The sequence below is a fragment of the Ambystoma mexicanum genome, chromosome 2q (genome assembly GCF_040938575.1).
Source record: "Ambystoma mexicanum isolate Mex_15411 chromosome 2q, UKY_AmexF1_1, whole genome shotgun sequence".
NCBI lineage: Eukaryota > Metazoa > Chordata > Amphibia > Caudata > Ambystomatidae > Ambystoma > Ambystoma mexicanum.
Window position 1 is genome coordinate 351,861,993 of NC_090924.1, and position 25,816 is coordinate 351,887,808.

At 47.6% G+C, this 25,816-nt stretch overlaps 1 protein-coding gene across 1 annotated transcript in view; it reads left to right on the forward strand.

Moving 5' to 3' along the window:
• PRKCB (protein kinase C beta) overlaps nt 1-25,816 on the forward strand; it is a 1,331,636-nt gene that overhangs the window by 1,151,955 nt on the left and 153,865 nt on the right. The window contains exons 11-13 of the mRNA XM_069647368.1: nt 3,458-3,549; nt 14,613-14,675; nt 24,164-24,302. Of these exons, the coding sequence (XP_069503469.1) occupies nt 3,458-3,549; nt 14,613-14,675; nt 24,164-24,302 (294 nt within the window). The remainder of the gene's footprint in view (nt 1-3,457; nt 3,550-14,612; nt 14,676-24,163; nt 24,303-25,816) is intronic.

Below are 25,816 nucleotides of genomic sequence, written 5' to 3' on the forward strand. Positions count from 1 at the left end.
CCCCTGATGAAGTAGAGGCCTTCCATGCACTTATGTCCAGGGCGGGCAAGATGTTCTGCCTTACACCGGAGGAGCAGCACAAGGATAGTGTACTGTATCAATGCAGAGAGCAGCTCAGGAAATCAGTGATGTCCATCCTGCTTTTGGAGGATGTCTTGGAGGATGGCCTGGTCACCGTGGCTCATCCCGCATCTGCCCCAGCAAGAAAAGACCAGTTTGACAAAATGTACAGGGCCCCGGAGAACGCTCCCGCCTGCCACTGCACCCAAACCATGCCAGACTCTGTTGTCTCTGCTGCCGCCAGGAAAAGGTCAGCTTACCCATCGTCCTCCTGCTCTGTCCCTCCAGACAATGTGGTCAAATGCCTCAATGCCTTCAGGAAGAAGGATATTACCATCGCAGCCACGACTATCAAGGCAGCAAATGTAATGGCCATACTCGCACATTATGATTGTGAGCTGTTGTACAAGATGGGTCCCTTACTGGAGTTTCTGCCGGATAACAAGAAATAGGAGTCCACGGACATCTTCCATGAGGGTGAATTGGTGTCAGACTATACCATCATGGTCTCAGTGGACATCGCTGATACTGGTTTTCGCCAGCTTGGAAATGGAGCACTCTGCATAGGCAAGGTTGGCTCAAGGCCACGGACATTCGACCCAATTTCCAGTTCCGGGTCGTTGATGTGCCCTTTGACGGAACAGACCTATTTGGGAAGAAGGTGGATGAGGCTTTACAGTCCATAAAAACAGACACAGAAAGCGCTCATTCCCTGGGCACGCTTCTGCAAAGGCGGCAGTCCTTTTGCTCTGGAAAAAACGGTTATGGTAGAACTTTGCGGGATAACCGCTCCACATACCAGTCTTCCTCCTCCTACAAGACTCTGTACTCCTCAGGGGATCAGTATAAAAAAAGTCCCTATCCTACATGGGCTTGCAGCCTCACCGTGTCTCCTCCCAGTCTAGGGGCCAGTCTGGCAAACAACCATCACCAACCCATGGTCTTCCCGCTTTAGCACCCCGGTGGGAGGACGACTGTCAAGGTTCGTCGCAGAATGGGGAAACATCACAACCGACTAATGAGTGCTATTCCTCCACCAGCAGGGCCACTCACAGGAATTTGTAGACTTTCCAGTGGACATTCCTCCCGCACACAAGCCGGAAAGATTGCAACACCTCCTACTGCAGGAAGTGCAAGCTCTGCTACAGAAAAGGGCAGTGGAGAAGGTGCTTAAGACAAAATGGGCACAGGAGCCTACCCCTTCTACTTCCTGGTAAGGAGAAAGGTACTGCAGAACAAGTCAGGGTTTGGAGGCCCATATTACACCCAAGGGTGCTCAACACATTTCTAAAGGCACAAACGTTCTGTATTGTGACTCTGCAACATGTTCTGTCCCAGCTACAGCAGGGAGATTTCTTGGCATTCTTCGACCTCGAGGACGCTTATTTTCACATCCCTATTCACTGCTCACACCTACGTTTCCTTCGTTACCTACGCTTCGTGGTGGCAGGAGTGCATTGTCAATTCAAGCCCTGTGTTCTGCTCCATGGGTGTTTGCCAAGTGCCTCATGCCAGTTGTGGCACACCTGCAGTGGAGGGGCATTCATGTGTACCCATATCTAGACGACTGGTTGGTGAGAGCTCCCCCTCACCCGCTGGCAGAGGTCAACACCACGGCCACCATCCAGTCTACAGCAACTAGGTTTCTCCATAAACGTCCCAAAGTCACGCCTGGTTCCATCACAATGGGCACTCTATCTCAGAGCAAGACTCAACACCCAAACCTGCACTGCTAGACCCTCGGACGCAAGGGGGGCGGCTCTTATGGAAAAGGTGCGCTGCCTCAGCAGTGCTTATGTGAACCCAGTCCGCAATTACAAATCTTTGCTGGGGATGTTGTCATCATGCATCCCGTTGATCACTCACTGCCGGCTGCATACGTGGCCGGTGCAGGAATTCCTGGATGCCTTTTGGATACAAGCCTCGGGGTACTGGGATGACCGCATCGTTCTGACACAGGTTTTCAAGCAGAGCCTTCGCTGGTGGTCTGTGAGTGAACATCTGTGTATTTGGGCCAGATCTCTTCCGAACTATGGCTCTGGTGAGGGTTCTGAGCTTTTTTTGGGTAGCCAGTGCTAATATTGCAGGAAATAATAACGACTGAATTTACAAAGATGAAAAAGTATTGCTAGAATTTATTAAACAATACAGACCGGCAGAAAAATATTGAAATAAAGGCAAGTAAGTGTGACGATAGGGGTGAGTTTTAGGTGTAAGGAAAACAGATTTAGGTTACAAATGAGATAAAGGGGAGGGAGACAAGGAGAGTTTAGGAGTAGGAGAGGTGAGGGGGACCAGAGGGTCCCCCCAAAAAAGATATTTTTACAATGCGCAATGTAAAAGGCATGTCGATATTTTTTCTTGCAATTTTTCTAAGTGTACGTCACTGTTATTTAAGCAATACAATCACTCTACTCCAGGTAACCTCCTCTCTCACCATTACCTTCCAGGGTTTTTATAGCTCAGGTGCAAACATGGTCCCTGTCTCGTACCTTGGTATCGGTTAGAGCACTTTGAATCTTGTATGGCCTATTTTGAAAGGCTACTCCACCTCCTTGCTCAATCAGTTTCATTTTGAATCCTTTGTCTGTAATAGAGTCAGGTTGTCCATTTTGCAATATTTTGTTCTTCGCTCCATGGCGGCTGGCTTTGTTCTCTGAGCTCTCGCATTTCTCTCCCTCTTGGCATCCCCGTCCCTGGCTTCACCGATCCGCTCTGTCTTCTGCTGGCACGCTTTTCAGTGGACCAGTCATGAGCTATTCTGATAACACAGTATAGAGGTACGTATTGCGTCTGGATCTTCTTCCCTCAGCAAGGGGATCCTGACCATTACTTGCCTGTTTCTCAATTTCCTCCCAATGGACTTCTATCATGGCTCTCATGGTTAGTTGGGGTCCAGGATCTAGAAATTTCCTGTCTATGTCTATGTCTTCAGGGGGTTTCTGATCTTTCCTGGCAAGGTGGCATGAACTAGGAAGGGGTCTCTGTATCCCCCCCCCTTGAACCACCTCCAGGTGTCTCAGAACGTTACCACAAGACCAGGGCAGGCTAGTTTTCTGGGGTCGCGGGGTCCCCTTCATGCCCCGGGCTGAAGTCAGGCCTCTGACTTGGCTACACAGGATAATGTTTGCTCTCTAGAGCATGGAACTTACATGGATATCTGCCTTGTGCTTGTGGAGCCCGATTCTGCTGGAAGTATCTTGACTATGACTGGGTCTACAGAGTGATTGGGCATGCCCTGAACTCTGTGCCATCCAGCCAGTTGTACAAGCCAGCATACATACGCCATTCACTGCTTGCTTAGAAACAATGGTTTTTAAATGTTAAAAGTCTCTCCTAGATCTGAGGCATCAATTAGGAAAGTTGATCTCTACTGCTTGTATCTTCTTATCCGCAGGATCGTTTGTACTTTGTTATGGAGTTTGTGAATGGAGGTGACCTCATGTACCAGATCCAGCAGGTCGGCAGGTTTAAGGAGCCTCATGCGGTGTAAGTATGACATTGACTGCACCCCTTGATCCCTCCTTTGCTTTCAATTTGCCATCTTGCTATGGGTTGTTGTTTTTTATGTTTCTGTGGAATGCCTGTCAGTCCAGTCCTTGTCAGCTTGCATGTCACCAGTTGGCCAAGTCATTTTCCTCTGTCACGTTCTTGGCGGGCCCATTGCTAGTCTGCCTCTGCCTCTCCAGTGGGCCAGGTGCGTGTCTGCTGCCCTGTACCAGTCATTGTCTGCTTCCACGTCACTGCTGGAACCAGTCCTTGGCTGCTAGCACATCCCTGGCTCATCCAGTCCTTTCCTCCTGTGATGCTCCTGGTGAGCCTGGTCCTTCACTGATTTAATTTCCCCTGTGGGTCGAGTCATTGACTACTGCCACATCCTTAATCGGCACTATCCTTCTCTGCTGCCAGGGCCTCAGTGGTGGTAGTAATAGTGATACATTTCCAAATGATTGCAAGAAAGGCAAACTCACCAAAGCATAACACTATGCACAAGACATGTCTGGGACTTGGCTATTTCTTCCTGCATGCTTTCTTCTCCCACAGCTTTGCTTTGCTGCTTGGCCCCCTTATGCCTGTTTGTGAGAATGTATATTATGTACCTATGTGTGTGTGTTTAGGTTTCTTGTAAAGAGATTGTAGAGAGGGAAGTTGGGAGGAAATACAACCGGAGATTGAGATTGCTGCAAAGCACTGTAGTAGAGAGGAAGGTTGGGGGGGAGATAGAACTGGAGATTGAGGTTACTTCAAAGCACTGTAGTAGAGAGGGGAGTTGGGAGGAGATAGAACCGGAGATTGAGGTTGTTGCAAAGCACAGTAGCAGAGAGGGAAGTTGGGAGGAGATAGAACTGGAGATTGAGGTTGTTGCAAAGCACTGTAGTAGAGAGGGAAGTTGGGAGGAGATAGACCTAGAGAGAAGAAGGACAGTAGGAGGTGAGACAGGAAGATACATCTGCCAGTGGGGAAGCAGGTTTTTACTGTGAGTTAGAGACTAGTTACGGAGACTAGTAAAATGGACAGATCCAACCTACAGTGTTCGAAATTCCTGGGATCGTCTTGCAGTCTCGAAGTAAGCCTGCTACCAAGAGCATCTTTGGACTCCCCTGGCTAACTGGTGCCATGCAAACATAAATATGTTGAATTGAATGTGTTTGTTTGTAAATGTGCTTACAGGAGGACTGTGACCTGTTGTCCTTAATAATCTTCGTGTGATTATCTCTGTTCTGAGCAAACATCCGCACACACTCTGGCGTTACAGTATTTTATTTTACGCATGAATAATTGAGACATGAAGAGGGAAAATGCATGAAATGATGAGGATGATAAGCTCATGCCTTTGCAGGTTTTTTCTGCCCTTGGTAAATAACACAGAGATAACACACTTTTTAGGGCAAAACGACTGCAGGGCAATCCGAGCACGGTCAAGAACTGCTGTAGCCGAGAACTGCTCCAGTCGAGAGGTTTCTCCTCGTGTTTCTGCAAAGTAGCCACGTTTATAGCTTCCGTTCATGGTAGCCAGTACATATAACATCTTGAGAAACTTCACCTGAGGTTATGTGATAGAATTTCCAACCGCCTTTGCAACCAACACAATCATTCTGGGCTGAAGAAATCCAGCACTAATACGTTGTAATGGCTCCCACACTGATATCGGTCAGTCCCTGGACATTGAAAGAAAACAGCTAGATGATGAAGACTCGCCAGCTCTTCTTCACATTGGGAGCCTGCACAATAAAGACAGCTGTCTTTAGCTGAGCTAAGAGCACGCAGGCATTCACAGCACATTAACCCATAAAGTACAGAAATGTCTGGCTCCATACAGGACCCACCTAGAAAGCATTTACATCATACTCGCTCATTTTTAAGTTATGTTTGGGGCCCACTGTGTATTAGCACCTCGGCCCCCAGAAGTAGCTCCTCCTTAATGGCTGATGCTTGATGCCCTAGCTGTTCCAGCTCCCCTTCATCAAAGGTTTAGTTCGACCACATAACATATGCCGTCCCTCCCTCTTTCGCCACTTGTGTCTGCAGGCACGCCCTCCCTACCCCTGGATCTGTCCCCAATGGATAGGGGGCTAGTGCTAAATGGATTGGGAGTGCTCACAATGCTGCCAGGTACACACTAGTTTCCCTAGGCACACCAGCCTTCTGAGAAGACGGGGACATCAGAGTTCGAAGGATGTCAACCTCTACTGGGTGCTAAAGGACAAGCTCCGACTCTCCTAACCCAGAACAACCAGGCCTAAACTCCAGAGCCCAAAGCGTGCCCAGAGACTGCCTGGGTGGCTACACAATGCAGACTGAACACGAGGGATGGCCGCAGCACCATTTGACAGCATTAAGTGGTGCAAGGAGGATGCAAGATGCAGAGCTCCTTTTGCTCTAGAATTCAGCCTGGCCTGGCAGAGTTAATGAGCCTGGCACTTGGACCTTGAGGGCAGGATGACACAGTATGCATTGGGAGATTGGGGGGTAGTAACAGGCAAAAAACTAAATGAATAGTGTGCCAATTCTGTGAAAGAAACTCAAACATATTGTATTACATTCTATTTACATTTTTGTTTATTATAGATGTCAAAATGGAATGTCTTTAATAGTGTTGTCAGAATAGTTTTTATTGTTAAATAGGTCTCTTGGTGACTCTTTGGGAAATTCCCAAAGTCATGTATTTGTATTTTGTATTTTATTTGTGTTTAATAAAACTTATTAAGCCAAGGCGCTGTACAGAGAACAAGGAAGGGTACAATATAAGGGATAAACAAAACATTCAGAAAACAATCAATCAAGGATGTTGCAGCAAATGAGACTTCAGTGACCCACGAAATAAAGAATAGACAGAATTAGAACAAAGAGATTAGGGAAGAACATTCCAGTGAAGAGGGGCTAAAAGCTTAAAAGTGCAAAAATGGGATTGAGCACAAGGGGGATGAGGTGCCACCAATAGAAACTGGGAAGAAGAGCGGAGAGAACGAGAAGGAGTATAGAAGGATATCAGAGCAGAGAGAGAGCTAGGAACAAGGCCATATAAGGACTTAAAGAAAAGAGAGAGATAATAAAATGTAATTTGAGTGTGAAAGGGTAACCAACCAAGAGTGGCAAGAGAGGAGATAGAATCTCGGAAAGAGAAAACACAGAGAAGATGGATAGAATAGGTGAATGAAGATTTGTAAGGGGTAAGACGAGAACTAGGAAGTCCAAAGAGGGCAGTGGAACAGTAAAAGAGTCGGGAAAACATTAAAGAGGAAATTAGGAGTTTAAAAGCTTGAAAGGTGAGTAATGGACGGGATTTAAGAATATTGTGTAGGTGAAATTGACAGGCGCGCGTGGTTAGAGAGATGTGATGAGAGAAGGAGAGACTAGAGTCAAAGTGGAGGCCAAGATTTTGCCCGTAGATGAGATTGGAAGCTGGGATGGAGGAACAGAAATTAAGGAAGAGAGAGGGGGAGGTGAGAGGGTATTAGCGGGAAAAATAGGACTTCAGTCTTCCCAGCATTGAGCATAAGATAGTGAGAGGACATCCAAGATTTACTAGCCACTAGACAAGCGGAAAGAGTGTGTTGAATGTTAGAGGAGAACTAAGCGAATGAGAGAAAGAGTTGAGTTGAGTGTCGCCAGCATAAAAGTGTTGTGATAAACCAAAGGAAGAAATAACTGCTGCAAGAGGGGAGGTGTAAAGAGAGAACAGAAAAGGGCCCAAAACGGACCCTTGAGGCACACTGTGGGTAAGCCAGAAGGATTTAGATGACTTGCTGGGCCAAGAAACAGAAAATGTTCTTTGAGATAGATAAGATTGAAACTAAGAAAGGACAGAGCCAGTGAAACCAAAGGAACAAAGTGATTCCAATAGTAGAGAGTGGTCATAGTTTCTCTTTCTCACAGTTTCTTATGAACGTTTTCACCCTTCGAATACATTTCCCAGAATCCAATGCCAGAGCTATTTCTCTGTCTTATTAATTAATTTCTTACATTAGCTATGTTTGCCAGAATTCAGCACCAGAGCTCGCTTGCTCTCCCAATGTTAAAAGAAGACTTTGGTGCACAGTAAAATAAAACCTGATTTTAGACCCTCTTGCTTGAGCCCATGTCATAGAACATGATATTTGGCCTCGTGTAGTCTCAATAGAGGCGCTTAGCATTACACCCAATGTTATTAAGGAAAATCTGCAAGTTGCTGAATCCCTTGCTGTCTGTTGCCAGTCAATTCTCCTCTGCACAAGAATACTAACGCCAGGCACGTGATTCTGCCTGGTTGGGCGTCATCACTGAGGTTCCTCTTTGGTGCTGTCTCTCTCTAACCACAGATGCATACTGGGATACAGAAAAGGTTTTTCTCTTAGGTTGTTTGCAATTTTAGGTAAATCTGTCTATTTGTTCAACGAAGTGTTTTTCAACACCCAATAGTACCCGCAGAACAGCATTTACTTACTTTGGATATTAAATAAGTGCTCGGGTACTATCATGACATGGCAGTTGGCTTAAGGATGGGACAACTCCATGTGGCACATAGTCCCACTGATAAGGTGAAAGCTGTTTCTAAACTGGAAATCCTGGTGTGGGTTGTCTCAATATCTGAGATTGCTGTCGGCCAGCTAAGGGCCCATTACCCGATTGTCTTATAGCTCATTCCGCTCGAGGTAAATTGGATGCTGTTGCCTTCACAGAGAACATGCCTTTTATAGTTAGTTGCAAAGTGGCTACTTGGAGGAAAGTCAGTCTATGCCTTCTGGTAACACTGATATCTCAACTTAGAGGCAAAGACTGATGCACAGGTGGGGCAGCCCAACACGGGAAACCCCTTTAGATACATCAACTCTCAGTCCTCTGTTTTCTACATCTTTTTACTGTATTTCCAAGGCCTCTGGCTATAATGGCTCTGCCATGCTGAAGCTCCAAATCTTGCTTCTATGGCCACATGCAATCTTCCGAGCCTGATCTTCAGTGGAGATCTTTTTAAAAGTAGTGCAAACATTTCTTTATAGACCTACAACATTCTCTACGTCAGTACCAGGTCTGCGCACGTACGGGAAGCCTCTGACATCAGTGCGACGCAGAAGAAAGGTGCTAATGTTACTGGCGAAGAGTTGCTACAAAAGGCCTTCTGGGATCCTCCTTGTGTCAGGAGAATATGCCAAAGGCGTGCATCCCGTCAGAAAGATTCACATGGTGAAGAACGAGCGTTCTGTGTGACCAACCTCATGGTTGCAGGAATAGACAGGCCAGCAGCATGCACCAGATCAAATGCCTGCCCTGCAAATTCCCTGGAAATGAGGCCTGTGTGTTTATGAAAAGGTCCCAGCTAATGGCCATGGGATGCCTTGCTGCTGCAGATTACCATGGGCAGGACCGACAAGCCATGCATCCCGTCTTAAAGGTTTCGGCCTTACATCTCGACTTGTCCGAGCTGGTTGGGGTGCGTGAGCGTCTTACCCTTTGAGCTGTCTTGCCCACATCATGCGAAAGCTCCATGATCTCCCAAGAGGTTGGGGCCCTGCACCCCATCCCCTCATCCTTCCGTGATATTTCAGCTTGGAGTGGTTTCCGCAGATGCTCAAGCAGTTGCAGTGAAACGAGGACACCTCTTCGCCGGCATCCGTGCATTATGCACAATGCAGCCTCTTCCCTGGCGCAGGCAGGGCGGTGCTGCTACTATCTGACGCTGAATATCATGAAACTGTCGCAGAAGGCAAAGAATCCCTGATTGGGGCGTCCAGCATCCCATGTCGTTGGACTTCTCGCCAGTTCTTGGGTTGCTCATGGAAGGGGGGGGAGAAGAAGGATTTATACTTGTACAGGACTCATTCCCACCAGGGAGCCTTCTGTTGTACGCTTCCCCACGAGGATAACAGGTTTTTCATTTCCCCCAAAGGCCGTAGGATCCTCTCTCCAGCAGCAGCCTCTGAGGAACACTATACAAATAGAAGAAGAGGACGTTTTTGTGGCACGTGCTGCTGAAAGAATCACTCCAGGCATCCCTGAGGAAGTCAGGCAGCAGAGGGTTTAGAGAAGAGAGAGAATGAGTAGCACAAGTAAGAGGTTCTTGGGATCAAAGCGAGCTTATAGATCCAGCGGCACTGTGCCCCAGGCCTGAAGTGATGGCCACCTGCGTTAATTATACTGACACAATGAAGGGTTCAACCCTGTACCGCAGAGGGGGTGTAGGGTGGTAACTGTTCTTCTTGAAAGGAAAACAGGAAGAAGCTCCAGTACAGAGAACTTTTGGCCGAAGGACTGTTTTATTAACTTTGCGTTTCCCACCTGTGGACTTCATCAGGACTCTTGTGGGCAAGGCCGTGCTTAGCTTTAGTTTCACAGGAGATTGGTCTAGACCCACAGCTGGGACAAAGAACGTGTGACGGGTAACGTGTCAAGTAGAAATGTGGCTGTAGAGTCAAAACAGCTGTTAATAACACTGAGATCATCTTTTGCTGTTTTTACGCACAACATGGATTGGTGATTGGCGGCATGGAGCACTCTACTGACCTATGGTTGCAGGGATGTTTTGGCATTGAAAATGGCACCAACCTCTGCACCTTAACACCAATGGTGAGTTGTATCCCAAAACTGGGAGGGAAATTCCCTAGATTTCTCTCTCTGGATTGGGGTCCTAATACGGGTGTCTTGGCGGCAATGATGTTGAGCATCAGCGGGTTACAGCCTTCAGCTTCTGACTTCCACTCGTCAGTAGGCTGCTGCGGTCACTCTCCTCTTGAAACACGCCAATATAGGTAGCCGGCATCCTTATGAGTACTCGATAGCCATAATGTTGTGCTGCCACGTCACCTTAAACCCAGGCACAGAACTCAAATCCTGTCTGAAAAGATTTGAGTATCTTGCGGGAGCAGACGACAATCTTCCTCTTAAGGCAAGGTATTTTCGGCCGCGTAGTGATCACATAGATTCTCATTAGGTATCGGACTAAACTACAGAAAATAAAATTTCGAATGCACGTTTACAGCTCATTTGCAGTAACCGAAAATACCGAAACCCTGTTATACCGCACAAGGGGTCTAGGGTGTTCCCCGCTCCCCTTGTAGGAAAAAGCGGGCTCAGAGGTTGCAGGGGTGTCCCCCGTACTTGCAATGCCAGGATTGTGCCATTAGACAATGCACTGATATCTATGTGATCACTGCAGGCGTGCATTTTTGCATTCCGAATTTCTGAACGCAGTATTTTTGGCCGCGCAGTGATCATATAGCTCCCTTCTAGCATAAAGGAATAAGCTGGAAAGGCTCGGGGTCCTTGCTTCCGACCAATCAACAATGGGGTATTTCCCAACAGAGTAACACCTACGGGTGCAGGGGCAGGATTGCTGCAGTCAACATCCGCTGGTGTGGCTCGGTGCCCTACCCAGGATCAAAAAGTCAAGTAGTGGTAAATGCTCTTCTGTGATTCAAAGCAGAGCCCTTTCTTGGCCAAGGCAGCTCAGGCCTTACTGTAAAGCAACATCTGAAAAGGTATTCTCATTGTAAACGCCATTTTGTTTTTTTATGCCCACCTATCAGCTCCTTGATGGCTGCTTGCTGTCTTGCAGTTTGCCTGATGATATCATGGGTCAGCGGGATGAAGTTGACTTGTGCTGACCAACATCTATTCTAGCCAACCTTGTAATTGTTTATTTGTACAGCGCTTATACACAGGTGAAGTGCTTCAAATCGCTTCAAGGCCTTGAAGTTTACGAAGGCATTTCTTCTAGTGCAAGTGCATAAGGCAACAGGAGTACAATCTGAAACACACTGCGCTTCACAAGCGCTTACCCAAAAGAAACAGTCAAAAGAAGCTTCACTCCCAAGGGGCCCACCCCTGCACGCTCAGAGAGATGCACTAGTCAGGCCCATGATGATGGCCACTGTTTTAAAAGTTCGGGTCCAGCCTGAGCGCATTCAAGCAGCACTCCCTTACATAACAGCTGTGCCACAATGGCTTTTTGAGCCGGACTAATGGCAAATCCATGTGAATAATAAAGCACCCATGAAAACCCTAACCCCAAGTCCAGGGGGAGGAGACGTTTCTATGGTAGGGCAAAAGGGGCACTTGCCCAGGGCCCCCACCTTGGAGGGGGCCACACAAGGCTCGCTGATCTGAAGAAGTAAGATTCCATTGTTCACTAGTCTTAAATAGCACACGTCAGTATATTTTATGGGGTGCTGCTGAGGCTCTAAACCCACTGCCTTTCTGTTTTGGCAAGTGCATTCTGCCTTGATCAATTCATCATGTATTGCTTTCTGTGTTCACTGTGGTATACATAGTTTGTGTTTTCCTTATGGCACAACTCTATAGCATTCTTTCCTTCCTGTGGGAATTATGTTGATCATGTGCAATAGGCAATGGTGAAATGCATATTGGTAAATTGAGTGCCACAATGGTTAGGAAGTTAGCTCAGTGTGTGAAGCACCCATTGCAGAGATGTGTGTTCATATGCAAAATTAGAATATCATCTTCCAGCAAGGCTGGCTGAGCCTTTCCTATGTCTGAGGTTTATAAACCTGCCTGCATACGAACTTGGTTTTGCAGAACAACATCTGCTATTATCAGCAATGTACCTGTACCAGATAGGGATTGTTATAAAACCTAACATATCCGTATGGTGAAGGTCTAGAAATTGGTTTGTTCAGATGCGGTGCTATAAAACCTAGGCAATCGCCTCCAACGATGGCATGAACTGTTAGTCCAAGAGGCGAATAAATATCCAAATCCAACACGAATTTGCCAGCAGATGATTATAGTGATCCTGGTCAAATCATCTAATACATCTTACATTACTGTGCCGTCTTCTGTGAGGTTTGCCTTATTGCATGCTGCTGGTATCGTTTAGCCCATTACTTGATCTTTCTTCTTATGCAGGCCATTTGGGTGGAACGGTTGGTAGACAGAAGAGAGTGGACCATATGTTGCAGGCCTCAGGCAAGCATATTTTAAGGTCTGCTTGTTTGACGCAAAACACGGTTTGCTTTTTGGTAAAAGGCAAAGGTTTTTATGCACGTTTATAAATGGAAATGTCACAAGCCACTGTTTTGGAAGTATTTAAAGTTTTAAAATACAAAAGACAAACCCAGATTAAATGTGTTAAATCACATTGATTGGTATGCTGGTACTTATATACTTCCTTGATGATGGAGAGAATGAAGCTAGAATCATTCCCATTTTGCAAAACACCCTTCTATAATATTTTGTTTAAAAATGGTCATGTTTGGTAATGTGATTTGTGTACTCTCCAAGTCTGTTTTTTAATAAAATTAGTTTGTTTTAGTTCATGGTAAAAACTGGAAAAGAAAGTGTTCAAATGCAGAAATTGCAGAGTTGGCACAAATCCCATTTTCACTGCTTCACCAATGTGCGATCCTGTGGATCTAATTTAATATTGTATTGCCTAACCTCTCAATCTTGCCAGTCCCTAAACCTTTCAAAATTGTCAGCCCTTCCGAGTGATTTCCTTCTCATGGTATGAGCTTCATAAAATCCTTATTCATGGTTTCACTGTGTTAATAGTGAGCATATTTATATCGCACACCACAGGCATCTGTTCCTTTGATATCTAATGGCAACACTATTTGAAAACCATATCCCACTTCTAATCTCAATCTGTCTGGATAAAGACACCTAACTGGTAGCTTCTAATCTGCCTCCACTATCCATGCTACGATATGTGTAGCATTCTCCTTCCTTCTAATTGATGGTCTCTATCCATGCATGAGCACTTTTGCATTCTGTGAGGCAGCTAATGTGAGTTCTCTGTCTATTATGGGTTACATGTTCCTTTTACATACGGTCCTGCCTTAATACTACATCTACCTTCCTGGATGTTATTGATCAAAAGTATCCTGTACATACTAGAACAGTAACCCCTTTGTTGACTGCTAATGTTGGTCATCAAATGCTACTTCTTTATCATTCTGATTAGAGCAAGAATGAAGAGGGCAAGGGGACTTAAAGGGAGTAACCGTGCTTATTATGCTGCGAGACAGCATATCAACCTACAGGTTGTGAGTGCGACTGGTGGGGATGGGGGGCGCCACCAGTATTCTTGATCCCTTAATTCCTTTGGTTTGGTGGAGGGGGCCCCAAAGATGTCTGTGCCCAGGGCCCCGGAAATGCTTAAGATGGCCCTGGGTGGCAGGCAGAGTATAGAAGGGATGACCCACAAAGAGGGCATAGTTGACGTTTGGCGCAGGAAAGTGGCAGAATTAAGGAGGGCAGGGGCATTTTCAGAGGAGGCTACCAGGAGGAGGGGATTTCAGAACAGCTGGAAGGAGGGGGGGGATTTGAGGTGAGAGGGGTAGAGGAGAGATCAGCTGAGGCAGAGAGCAGCACGTGTGGGAGGGAGGGATATAGCAGGTGGTGGCAGCAGGGTTGGAAAGAGGAGAACAAACGTTGGTGGCTGGAAACAATCCCCCAGAGGCCCCTGGAGAGAAGGGAGAAGGCTGGTAGGGTTGGAAAAAGTCACACCAGGATGGTTCTAGCGGAAACACATTGCCCAAGTCGGGATATGGGTAAAGCCCCGACCTTAGGGGGCTCAGCCCGCTGTGGAATATGAAATGAGCACATGGTGAGGCATCAAGGAGGGTCAGAACCAGTGCAGGAAGAGGGAGGCAGAGCAGAGGGTAGAGACCAAGACCCCAGTGAAAGGGAGGATCGCTTCCGCTGCACATGGTGGTCAAGCTGCAGCTACTGTTACACCTCGCTGCTGAAGCTTCGTCCGAGTTCTTCTTTCTTTTGAGTTGTTTACACAAACTAGTTTATACTCATTTTGGGGTTTGGACTCTTTGTGAATTTCGCATGGCTCTATGACACCTCACAGTCTTAAGGTGCCACCACTCCTGCCCCAATCAGGTACAGGTGGCACCTCCTTTGTCATCTGTATGTTTAAATGCTGCCACAAACAGCATTGCACCCTTTGAACCTGCGTCAGAGAACCCCTCCAGGAAGCAGCTCAGTGCTGGAAGCCCTGCACAGTGCAGATTATACTGTTGTGTCCTCTGGGCCTCAAATATTAATAATTTTTCTGTCCGTTTCCTTTATTTTGTTATTATCTGACGTCTCCTCTGATCTCATTTTAGGTTCTACGCAGCAGAGATTGCAATAGGCCTATTCTTCCTGCACGCCAAAGGAATCGTCTATCGGTGAGTCAACGCCCCGCTTCTCCCCGCCCTGTTCCTTTCTGCTAACCTCCCCTTTTCACCAGTGCCCTTTGTCTTCTTTCACTGCCCTTTCCTCCTTAAAATTCTCATTCTCCTCCCCCCGGCCGACTCCTGCATATTCTTTCTCTCTCTCTCTCTCTCTCTCTCTCTCTCTCTCTCTCACTCTCTCTCTCTCTCTCTCTCTCTCTCTCTCTCTCTCTCTCTCTCTCTCTCTCTCACTCTCATTCTCACTCTCACTCTCACTCTCACTCTCACTCTCACTCTCACTCTCACTCTCACTCTCACTCTCACTCTCACTCTCACTCTCTCTCTCACTCTCACTCTCACTCTCACTCTCACCTCGCCTCCCCGCTCTTCCTCTCTCTGAACTCTTTACTCATCCCTTCTTTATGTTTTGCTCCTATCCCTGCATTGCTTGCTTCCTCGTCCTCTCTCTGTGCTTCTTCACCCTCCTTGTTCACCCACTCTAATCTCCTTGCTTTTCCCCACCCACCTCCTGGCTCTTCTCTGCTTTCTACCCTTGGCTGTTCCCATCTCTGCCCTTCTTAATCTTCCATTTACCCTGCTTGCTCCTTTTCCATCCCATCTGTGGCCTCCAAGGGTGGACTGGCAACCAAATGTGGCTCTGGAAAAATAAATGTTAGTGGCCCCATATTACACATTTTCAGCAAGCCCAAACCTTTCACCACACAAAAGAGGCCCAGGGTGCAGAGGCCTACTTGGAAATCTCCAGAGTTCCCTATAGGCCAGACCACTCCTGATGGCCTTTTTGCTTGTTCTCTTTCGGCACTCCATGCTTTTCTCCTCTTGGCCTTCCTTGATTGTTCTTGCTCTCCTCTCCTCTCCTTGCTCTTGCCCCGATATGCTTTCCTTGGTGTTCTCCTCTCTGCACACTTTGCTGTTTACCTCGGTTGCATTTCAATCCTAGTTCTTTTCTGTGCCACTTCCCTCTCTCGTCTCGTATGTTTGTTGAATATGACGTCGCCTCTTTTGCATTTCTTTGAATAAACAAATCATGTGATATTGCTGTGATTATATTGTTTCTAAGGCGGAGTCATATTTTTGGTTGCTGACTTTCAATACCACATAGATGCCTTCTTCGGGAATATTTGTGTTGGTGAAAGCCAACAACCAAATCATGAGTAAACCTAAGAAAATGTTTCATCAGAGCAAGATCGCATGTTGTGTTTAATTTTGGCTTTTAAAAAAAAATTACTTAATGGCACTGTTGCAGTTGGGTATGCTTATGGACCTGACCCTAGGTTTTCATCCTTACCAGTAATGTCTGCCCAAAATATGACTTCTGACGAATAGTTAGTTGGGAATTCCCATGACAGTGACGATAGATAGCATGGAGCGCACGTTATCGAAGGGCTTAGCCACTTTTAGTGCTGGTAATGGCCCAGGTGGCCAATGGTGATGTAAAGGTATGTACACCTACGTCTATTGTTGATATCCCCAGATCCCAGGGGAGGGAAATGGTCAGGGGTGAGGGGTTTCCTGAAAGGAAGGCCGTCCTCGGGCTCGCAGATCCGATGTGGGAATGAGTTCCAAAACTTGGCTGCTGGGACTGACAGGAGCACTCCCCAGGCGAGATTTCAGACCCGGGGTTCCCATCTATAGTTGCGTTTTTAGAGTGGAGTATGACTATTAGCTGATAAGTTTGGAAAATAGGGGTCAATGCCTTGGAGTTCCCAGTGGACCTTGAGGGGGAAGCAGTGGGGTTATTGGTAGTTAATGTAGGCCATTTAGAGCTCCACCAGTTAACACACTGGACTGGACCCCTTTAGCATTCCCTCCACCTGTCTCACTTCTTTACCCGTGCACGCTTGCACCTGTGCCCATCTCTTGTAATCTAAGGGTGAGGCTGAGGCTGCGGGGATGAGAAAACGCCTTACTTAAAGTCAGAGTTAAGTAAGGGGCTACATGATAAATGTGGCCAAATCTCTCCAAACATGGGCAAAGGCGATACTTCATCCAATAGGCTGACCTCCTTGCTCTCCCCCAAATATTGGCAAATTAGGAGATTCGAAAAATAGGAACACCCCATCCCCCCAATATGAGTGTAGGAGGTGCTGTCTGAATCCACAGTGAGAACCACCAGTGTACAGACATAGAGAATATAGGTAAGAAGGGAGGCCCCAGAATAGTGGCATACCTCTGTTTATGAATAACTTTTGCAGGTATTACGCATTTTCTTACATCTTTCAGTTCATCGCTGACGTTCCAGCATTTCCACTGTAAGTAGGCCTTTAGGAAGCCCTCCTATGCATATGAGAGAAGTGTGCAAACAAAAGGGTCGACATGGAGCATCAATATTTGAATTGATTCAAAGGCCTTGAGGCCTTTGGGTGAGAGCGCTGTACAAGAAATTCATAGATAGATAGATAGATAGATAGATAGATAGATAGATAGATAGATAGATAGATAGATAGATAGATTTCCATCTCCAGACAAAACTCTGCTCTAGTGTTGATGGGATATCAATATTTTTGACTAGGTGGACTCGTGCAGTATTGACAAGTGATTATTGGGTTGGCAAGTGATTATTGAGATAAAAACAATGCAGTTCGGGTAGAATCTTTCTGATCTCTGGACACCTTTTTCCCAGTTGCCATCATCACACTTTCTGCGTGCTGGGCTTCATGGCCTCTGGTCGCCCTTTTCCCAGTTGCCATCATCACACTTTCTGCGTGCTGGGCTTCATGGCTTCTGGACACCCTTTTCCCAGTTGCCATCATCACACTTTCTGCGTGCTGGGCTTCATGGCCTCTGGACGCCTTTTTCCCAGTTGCCATCATCACACTTTCTGCGTGCTGGGCTTCATGGCCTCTGGACGCGCTTTTCCCAGTTGCCATCATCACACTTTCTGCGTGCTAGGCTTCATGGCCTCTGGACGCCCTTTTCCCAGTTGCCATCATCACACTTTCTGCGTGCTGGGCTTCATGGCCTCTGGACGCCCTTTCCCAGTTGCCATCATCACACTTTCTGCGTGCTGGGCTTCATGGCTTCTGGACGCCCTTTTTCCAGTTGCCATCATCACACTTTCTGCGTGCTGGGCTTCATGGCCTCTGGAAATCCTTTTCCCAGTTGCCGTCATCACACGTTCTGTGTGCTGGACTTCAACAGACTCATCTTTTCGTCCCCTTCTGGGACCCGTACTGCCTTGTTGACACCACCCCCCAACCCCCGCCCCGCCCTTTGATTCTCCACCTTCTTCGCCAGTCCACTCCTTGCTTCATCTTCCCTGCCCCTTGTTCTGGCTTTGCACTATTGCCCTGTCTTGGGGGCCACACCCTGACGCAACCTTACATCTTCCGCTGCCCCAGCTTCTATTTTCCACATTACCCTTGCTCCCCGCCCAATCCTCTCGCCTTCACCCCCAGGAGACGGAGCAATCCCCCTTAATTCTTCACATTCCTTCCCCACCGCCCCCTAGAAAGTCATGAACTTTGCTTCCTGATGTTGGTAAATCGGGGTTCTGTGTGGGGGGAAAAGGGTACGTTGCCTGCAAGTGGGGATTAAGATTTTGCCTTTGCTTTATGGTTTAGGTTGTTGTTGAAAGATTCCGGTGTCTGTGGGTTGCTGTACATGCTTAACCCCATACATTGTATTAACTTGGACAAGTATGAAACCCTCCACTACAGGAGGAAAGGATTGCCCAAAGATTCATGTCACCCCCAAGCAGCCCCTCCATATGTGTCGTGTCGAGTATGGACAAAGCCTCCCCTCAACCGGACTGCCTTTGGTTTATAGGGAGGGAAAAAGACTGCCCCAAGTGAACCCATCTTCAGAGTATGGATAAGGAACTGCCCACCTTGCAGAATACCTGAGGAGAACCTCACTTGGGTGTTGGAATGTCACCCAGAATCCCTTGGATGACTCTGTCTAATTAAACAAGTAGGGATCCCTCTCTGGGTGGTTTATATGTGGATAATTCATCAATAGGAGAAATCACACCTAAAACATGGAATCACGAAGATTTTCCTTTAAGAAGAGTGTGGGATTGGAAAGAATCCACTCTGGATTTAGAACCTTGGAAAGGCACAGAACAATATCCAGAGCTAGTTTTGCGCTTTCTGGAGTCATGTGTCCCACAAAAACTAGAGGCACTAAGTCCTCTGAGGAGATGTGTCAGTGATGGCAGCCTGCAGGCGGAGCTAGAGAATCGTGCCTGGGTCTGCCTGGGTTTTGCCCTAACGCCTCTCCTATATTCCTCTGACCCAACTATAACCTCCATGTCCCACTCGCAGTCCTCTTCCCAGTGTCTGGTCCTACCCAAAGCCTAGCTGGCCCAACGGAACCTTCCTGCTCTTGCTATATCATTCCTTCTCCTCCCCTAATAATTTTCCACCACTTAGGCACTTCCAACTCCTCATGCCAGCTCTTGTAGTATTCTCGGGGGTCATAATGGTCATCTTTCTCTTGGGCCCACCTTCTGCAGCCTTTTTTCCTCCCTCGGTGTATGGCCTGCAAACTGGCAATTACTTAAGGTGAGACTAAACAGCCCTTGGTCTTGCCCGTGTTCCCTTCTCCAGATGTTTGTCCAACTCTGACGTAATGCCATGTTCACTATTGCCATTTCTACTGTCTCAAGCCACTGTATATTCCTGTCCGCCTCCCTTGTGCTACTCTCTCCCCCAGATTCTTCTTCTTAAGCATCATCCCTAGTCCCTGAGGTTTTCACCATCCAATGGCCCTTAGATGCTACCAGTTTCTTCTGTCCCCTGTCTCTTACCACCTCTTTGCCATGCCTGGGCCTCAATGTTATCCCTTGCTGCTCCATAAGGTATTTTCATCTGACGTTATCCCACCCACGGTCACCCCCTCAACTCAAACTACCGCCTCCTGCCCTGTGTTCTCTGCTGTTACCTCCTCATCTGGCTTCTTCCTTCCTGGCATCTCCTTCTGCCAACTCTTCTCTCCCGGTGTTATCACTGCCTCCTGTTTAGTCTCCTTCCCTGCTGTTACCACCTTCTCCTCATTAACTCTTGCCACCCCCTTCTGTTTACTCTCACCCACTGATGTTTAAGCCTCTTTTTTGACCTTTTCCACTACTGCCAACACCTTCTGATCACTCTCCTCGCCTAGCATTACCACTTCCTCCTTGACTCTTTGCCCATCACCATCTGCTTCTGTTCTCCACTGCTGCCACCTCTCCAGTCTCCTCCATCTCTCATAACACTTTCTAATCCAGTGCTCTCCCATATCAGCCTTTCTTCCTGCAACCCACAAACCGAAAATGTGGCTATTTGCATTTATATTAAGTTCCCTCCTCCCCCTGGGTGGGGTTTTTCCTGAGAGTCTGCACCCACGAGTGGTACTAGTGAGATGGCTGTTATTGGCTAGTTTCCTTGTGTGCGTCTAGGGTTGATTTGTTCTCAGAAAGTTGAGCCAAGCCCATAAATGGCCTGTCCGCCATCTTGGATGCCAGTAATCCCTCTGTGGCCCTCCACTGTGCTGCTTGCACTGCTGTGAGAGCCCCTGCTCTCCTAGTGTGTCAATGCAATACTAGAAACACAGGCAGTAAGATTTTTTACACCAGTTTAGTAAATAATCTATGAGCTTGGGGGATTTTTCTACACAGAAGCTGGAGGTATGTTTAAAGCGAGCTGTAGGCTCTCTCAATTGGCGGGAAGAGTGCGGGTTGCTTTATTCCTTGAAGGTTGTTAAAGTGTTTCGATTAGGAGTTTACCCTTTAGGGATGTTCTGCTTCTGCCTTGATGGGTTAGTGGGATGGGGAGGGATTGGACCTTTGGGATGGTACGGGCAGTGGCAATGTAACTGTCCCGTGCACTGTGTTGGAAACCAGGGCAATGTGATCAAGAGATCCTCACCATACTTCCACATGCTAAACAACAACTGGCTCCAACTGGCTGACTGGTCACTGCCCTGTTGTTTTCCAGAACCAGTCAGGGGAATATGTCATGGCCATCAGGCAGGAGCACATCACCTTGTCACCTTGAACAATAATGTCCCTTTCAATGGAATCAAGGTGTGTCTATCCTACAGAGCCAGCCGCACCTGTATGCTCGTTTCCCCTCGCTCAGATTGACAGTAATCTTATATAAAACCACTGGGGGAAAGAGTCACCCCTGAACCCGGTTGTTGAATTTGAGAAATCCACCATATACCTCAAAAGGCTCTACACCTATGCACTTAAGACTAGTTTGGCTAAGAGTCTCCACCCCGATGGCAGAGCAAGGGTGTGGCAAGCAGAGAGAAAAACCAAAGCTGTGGGACAAGCCATTCCCAAGTTCACGATCAGAACTGTGAACCATCCCCAGGGATGGGGGCCATCAACCAGTCCCCATACCAGCTGCAGAGGGAAACACATTGGAGTTCCCTTACGCCAGAGAGAGAGACTGGAAGGAGGGGCCAAGGCCCTATAAAAGGAGGCAGGAGGGTGTGTACGCCTGGGAACGGGCTCATTTGGAAACAGCCAGTGAAGAGAGATGAAGGAGCTGGAGCAAGTGACAGGAAGTTAGAGAGAAGACCCATGAGGCGGCACCAGACCCAAGAGTATGGTGTGAAGCAGCTACAGGAGGCTGGGGAAAAAGAGCCCATGAGGCCGGTGTAAAGTGGACCCCGGAAGTGGGAGGAGACAGACCCAGGAGTAAGACCCAGAAGGCTTGTGAGAGGAAGAGCCAAGAGGCTGCAGAGAGGAGGACACAGATTTAGTAAGATCAGCTGAAGGGAAGAAGGTGGTGCTCAGAAGAGCTGAGGAGAAGGGGCAAGAGGTGCTCATGAGAGCTGAGAGTAGGAGGAGCTCAGAAGGGCTCAGAAGAAGGAAACGGTGCTCAAAGGATCTAAGGAGACGGAGATGGTGTCCAGGGGGACTGAGGAAAAGGGAGAGGTGCACAGAGATGCAAAGAAGAAGGAAGGGTTGGTAATAGGAGCTGAGAGGAAGGGGGGGAACTCTGAGAAGCTGTTGAGAAGAGGGGAGGAGTGCTCATCGGAGTCTAGGAAAAAGAAGACATGATCAGAGGAACTGGGGAAGAGGAGGCGACAAGGGACCTGGTGAAAGAGGAACTAGATGTCAAGGTAGCCAAGGATGAGTAGATGATAAAAGGAGTAAAGCAAGAGTTAGTGAGAAGAGGTTGAGAGTGAGAAAAGAAGAGAGTTGAAGAGGAACACTTTCAGGAGGTAGAGAGACGAGCTGGTGGAAAGAAGGCACAACAGAAGGTAGAAAGAGAATCGAAAGGTAAGGCGAGGAGAGTAGTAGAGTTAGTAATGTAGAGGGCCAGCCTGAGCCTGACAAAGTTAAGGTTGTGCTCTAGAAAGAAGTGAGCCCCAAATGTGAAAGGGGGAAAGGAGGAGCCTGTAGAGGATAGAAGAGCATGCTTACTGCAAGACATCAAGGAGGGGAGAGAGATTGCGTTAGTAGGTCATATAACTAGAACCCCCTGGAAAAGGAGTGGGAGAGAGGCCAAGTAAACGACTCATGGACCGCATAAAGAGGTCACCTCTCCTCCTAAACATCAGGCCCCTGCAAAAGCCAGCATCTAGGCAACCAGCCTACAGACTCCATCCAACGTTGAGACCCAGTGGGAGATGTCTACAATGTACTTTAGCTGCAGAAGAACACAGACACAAGACTGGTAGATGTCAAAGACTGAGACTTAGTTTAAAGACCGAGGTTGACTGGGAGCACATCTAAGAAGCAGTGAAAGGAATTGTGAGAACATTTTTTATTTGGAATCCTTTGTGTTTGTTTGGATGGAGAAAAACACCCGGAGACGGGGCTCATCACCAGTGGGGCTAACCCCAGCAGTATTACCTCTGGGGCTATTAGCACTATAGCCAAACCCCCTGGTGCTATTACCGCTGGATCACAGGTCTGGCAGAACGGTAAGTCCCCATTCCCCATTGGGCCCATTCAGGAATTTCCCATTCACCATTGGGCCCAATGGGGAATGTTCGGTGCTATTACCGCCAGCGGTAATAGCGCCGAAAATCAGCAAATGCGGCGGTAAGAGCAATACCGCCGCATTTAAGGGTTACCGCCAAACTTGTGATGAGGCAGTTGGTGTTTGGAATACTTTGGTTTTTCTCTGATGCACCTTGCCCACACTCTTCACATCTGTTTTGTGCAGGTCGCTGTCAGGCGAGATCTGGACCAAGGCTTAACACAAAGGGCCTCATTACGAGTTTGGCGGCAGCCATGGAGCTACTAGCTCCATGGCTGCCGCCAAACCGGGCTCCTTTACCGGGTTCCCAAAATGGGGAATTACCGGGCCATTCCGAGTACGGAGGGCCCGGTAATTCCTCCCTCAGGGAACCCGGGCCTGGACCTTCCCCATTCCCATCTGAGCCCCCATAGGGCTCAATGGGAATGGGAGAGGGGGTAAACAACGGGCCGATTACGAGCGGCCTGTTGTTTGCTCCCTTTCCCCTCGTAGGAACCGGTAACGACGCATGGTTTGACCAGGCGTTCCATACCGGGTCCCGCGAGGGAAGCTTGTAATCGTGCAGAATGGTGTTAACGGGTCCGCACCCATTAGCGGGACCCATTAACCCATTGCGCACAGGCCGTAATGAGGCCCAAACTGTCGAACGTTGCATTTTGAACACTTGTGCACCTCCCAGAGAGAAACTGACTTTCGAGATTACCCTGAGAAATGAGCCCATTCTGCTGATCGACCGTCCTGACCACAAATTAATTTCTCCTCTGCAGATCCCGAATCCTGAGGGAGGTTGGTTAGTGTTTGCCCTGTGAGAGGTGTTGTGATAGATAATGGATGCCTGGCATGTGTTTGGTCCCACTCGCCTTCGTGGCAGTTTGCTTCCAGACATCAGGAAAGAGCAGAGCTGGCCCGCGACGGGCATCGACACCAAAAAAAAAACTGCCCCCCAATCGCAAATCGCAACTCTTTACTTTAGACGATAAAAACGGATTCAGTCGAACCCAGGGACTTGGTTTCGGTAAAAGTCCATCGCAAACTGCAGTTTAAATTGAACTGGCTCAGCAAAATAAGTCAAAGGAGCTGGCTGTACGATGCACCTACTCATAAAACCCGTCCAAATCTGCCCACAAAACTGGCCCACACTATCTCGTTAGGCTGGCCCTCTGGGCATTTCCACAAAGGCCAGTCTGACACCGTGGGAGGAGGCCTTTTAAAACCAAGGGGCAGCTTTCAACTGAGTGCTGGAATGGAAGAGTGCAGGCCTTCACTGGGTGCTTCCGGTAAGCAGTGTACTGCCCTCGTCTGCATTGGCTGACCACCACACCTTCGAGGGCTCCTCGTCCTCCAAGCCTGCACTAAGAGGGCACTCAGCTGGTTAGTTATCACTAAGTGCGCCCAGGAGAGCTCTGCTTGTTACCTGCAGGTTTCTGGTTTGACTCCTTGCAAGGGTGGACATGTGTACTGAGTGAGTTAACACTTGTTACCGAAGCACCAAGACACACTGTAATTTGTAATGAGTGCTATGTAAATGGTGAATATTAACGGTGACTTTCTCTCATACAGGGACCTAAAACTCGACAATGTGATGCTCGATTCTGAAGGACACATTAAAATTGCAGATTTTGGGATGTGCAAAGAGAACATTTGGGACGGAGTGACGACAAAGACCTTCTGTGGCACGCCGGACTACATTGCTCCTGAGGTGAGGGCCCGAGCAAAGGTCCCCCGAGCAAGGCGGGTCATCAACTTTCTCTTCCTCCTCACAGTCCTTTCCATCTCCCTTCGCCCATCCTTATCAGCTCTGCTCCTCAGTCACTACGGTTGCTCACCACCATCTGCCATCTCATTTCCTCACTTAGGGTGCATCCCAGAAGGCTTTCTGCAGTCCCTTTCTGTAGCATCGAATACATATTAAGTGACGGATAACATCTATTTTAATTCTATCAAAGATGCTGCAACGCAACGGAAACCAAACAAAGTGATGGGTGGAAGGTTTTGAATTAATCTGAACCACTGGCACTGCTCTGGGCAACCTTCCACACCACCGTTTTTTACCCTGTCTGTGCCTTTGCAAAAGGGGTCCAGGCATATGCAAATCAGTCAGGTACTGTCACCAATGGGAGCAGCCCTGCCCGTACTGCTATGCCAGGTTCATGAAAACACAAGCAACCCCGGACATGTTTCGGCCGTGTTGGGCCTCATCAGTCAGATGAAGCTTTGTTCCTTATGGTGCAACGCAAAGGAAATACAGAAACTAGAAATCCTTACCCAAAACCGAATGTACTTCGGGCTTCTCTTCCCTTATCGTGTGTATTGAGTACACTACCTTGTTTCTCTTTGTGGATTGCATTCACGTTGTTTAGTTTGAGTGTTTGCTAGAAGTGACTGTGGCGGTGGAGTGACTGAGTTTGTAAAGTTTGATCTCTTAGGGCCGCGTGTTTGGCGGGGGGCACACGCGCCCAGCGCCAACAGTAATGTTATTGATCCCATTGTGAGTCGAACTCCAAGTTCCTTGCGTCCTCATTCAAATGAATGAATTTTGAATTGTTGCTATTCTCCACACCATCTATACCCTCTAAAAGCGCACAGACGCGTGAAACACGTGTTGCCAAACTCACATAAAATCCACTTGCTCACATTGTGTAAATGGTGTGGAAAGTAGCAAAGATGCCATATGAATAGATTGGAATGGCTGATGAAGGACCTTAGTGTGTTTGACTCCTACTGGGAATCATTCCCATATGACCTTGAAAACAGATCGATAACATTCCAAAGAGCTGGAGAAACCAAATGATGCTTACACTGATTTTGTTTCCCTCTCATCCCTCTTGGATGCAAAGACCCACATCTGCTCTTTTCTCTTTAATGTGCATGGAGTTTTGTCACACTACACCCAACACTTTGCCTCAATCAACCCCTTTTTTTCTCAAACCTCCTCCTCCAGTGTATTCCTAGCAATCATGGTCCAACTTTCTGGTTCTCTTTGGCACACCTCTTTGCAACAGATCCCCAAAGCACAGATGTACACTGTCTGAATGCTTTCTTGTTTGATTCAGTATATTACTTGTATAGTAGGATGCTCCATGTCTTGTCTTCTCTTCCTAAGTGGTATAATATCCAAATAGAATCTTTCTGCCCCGGTTTGGGTCTATTTGACCTAAAACATTTGACCTAATCACATTTGGTCAAATTTATTTGACCTTTTTTTTTGTCTAA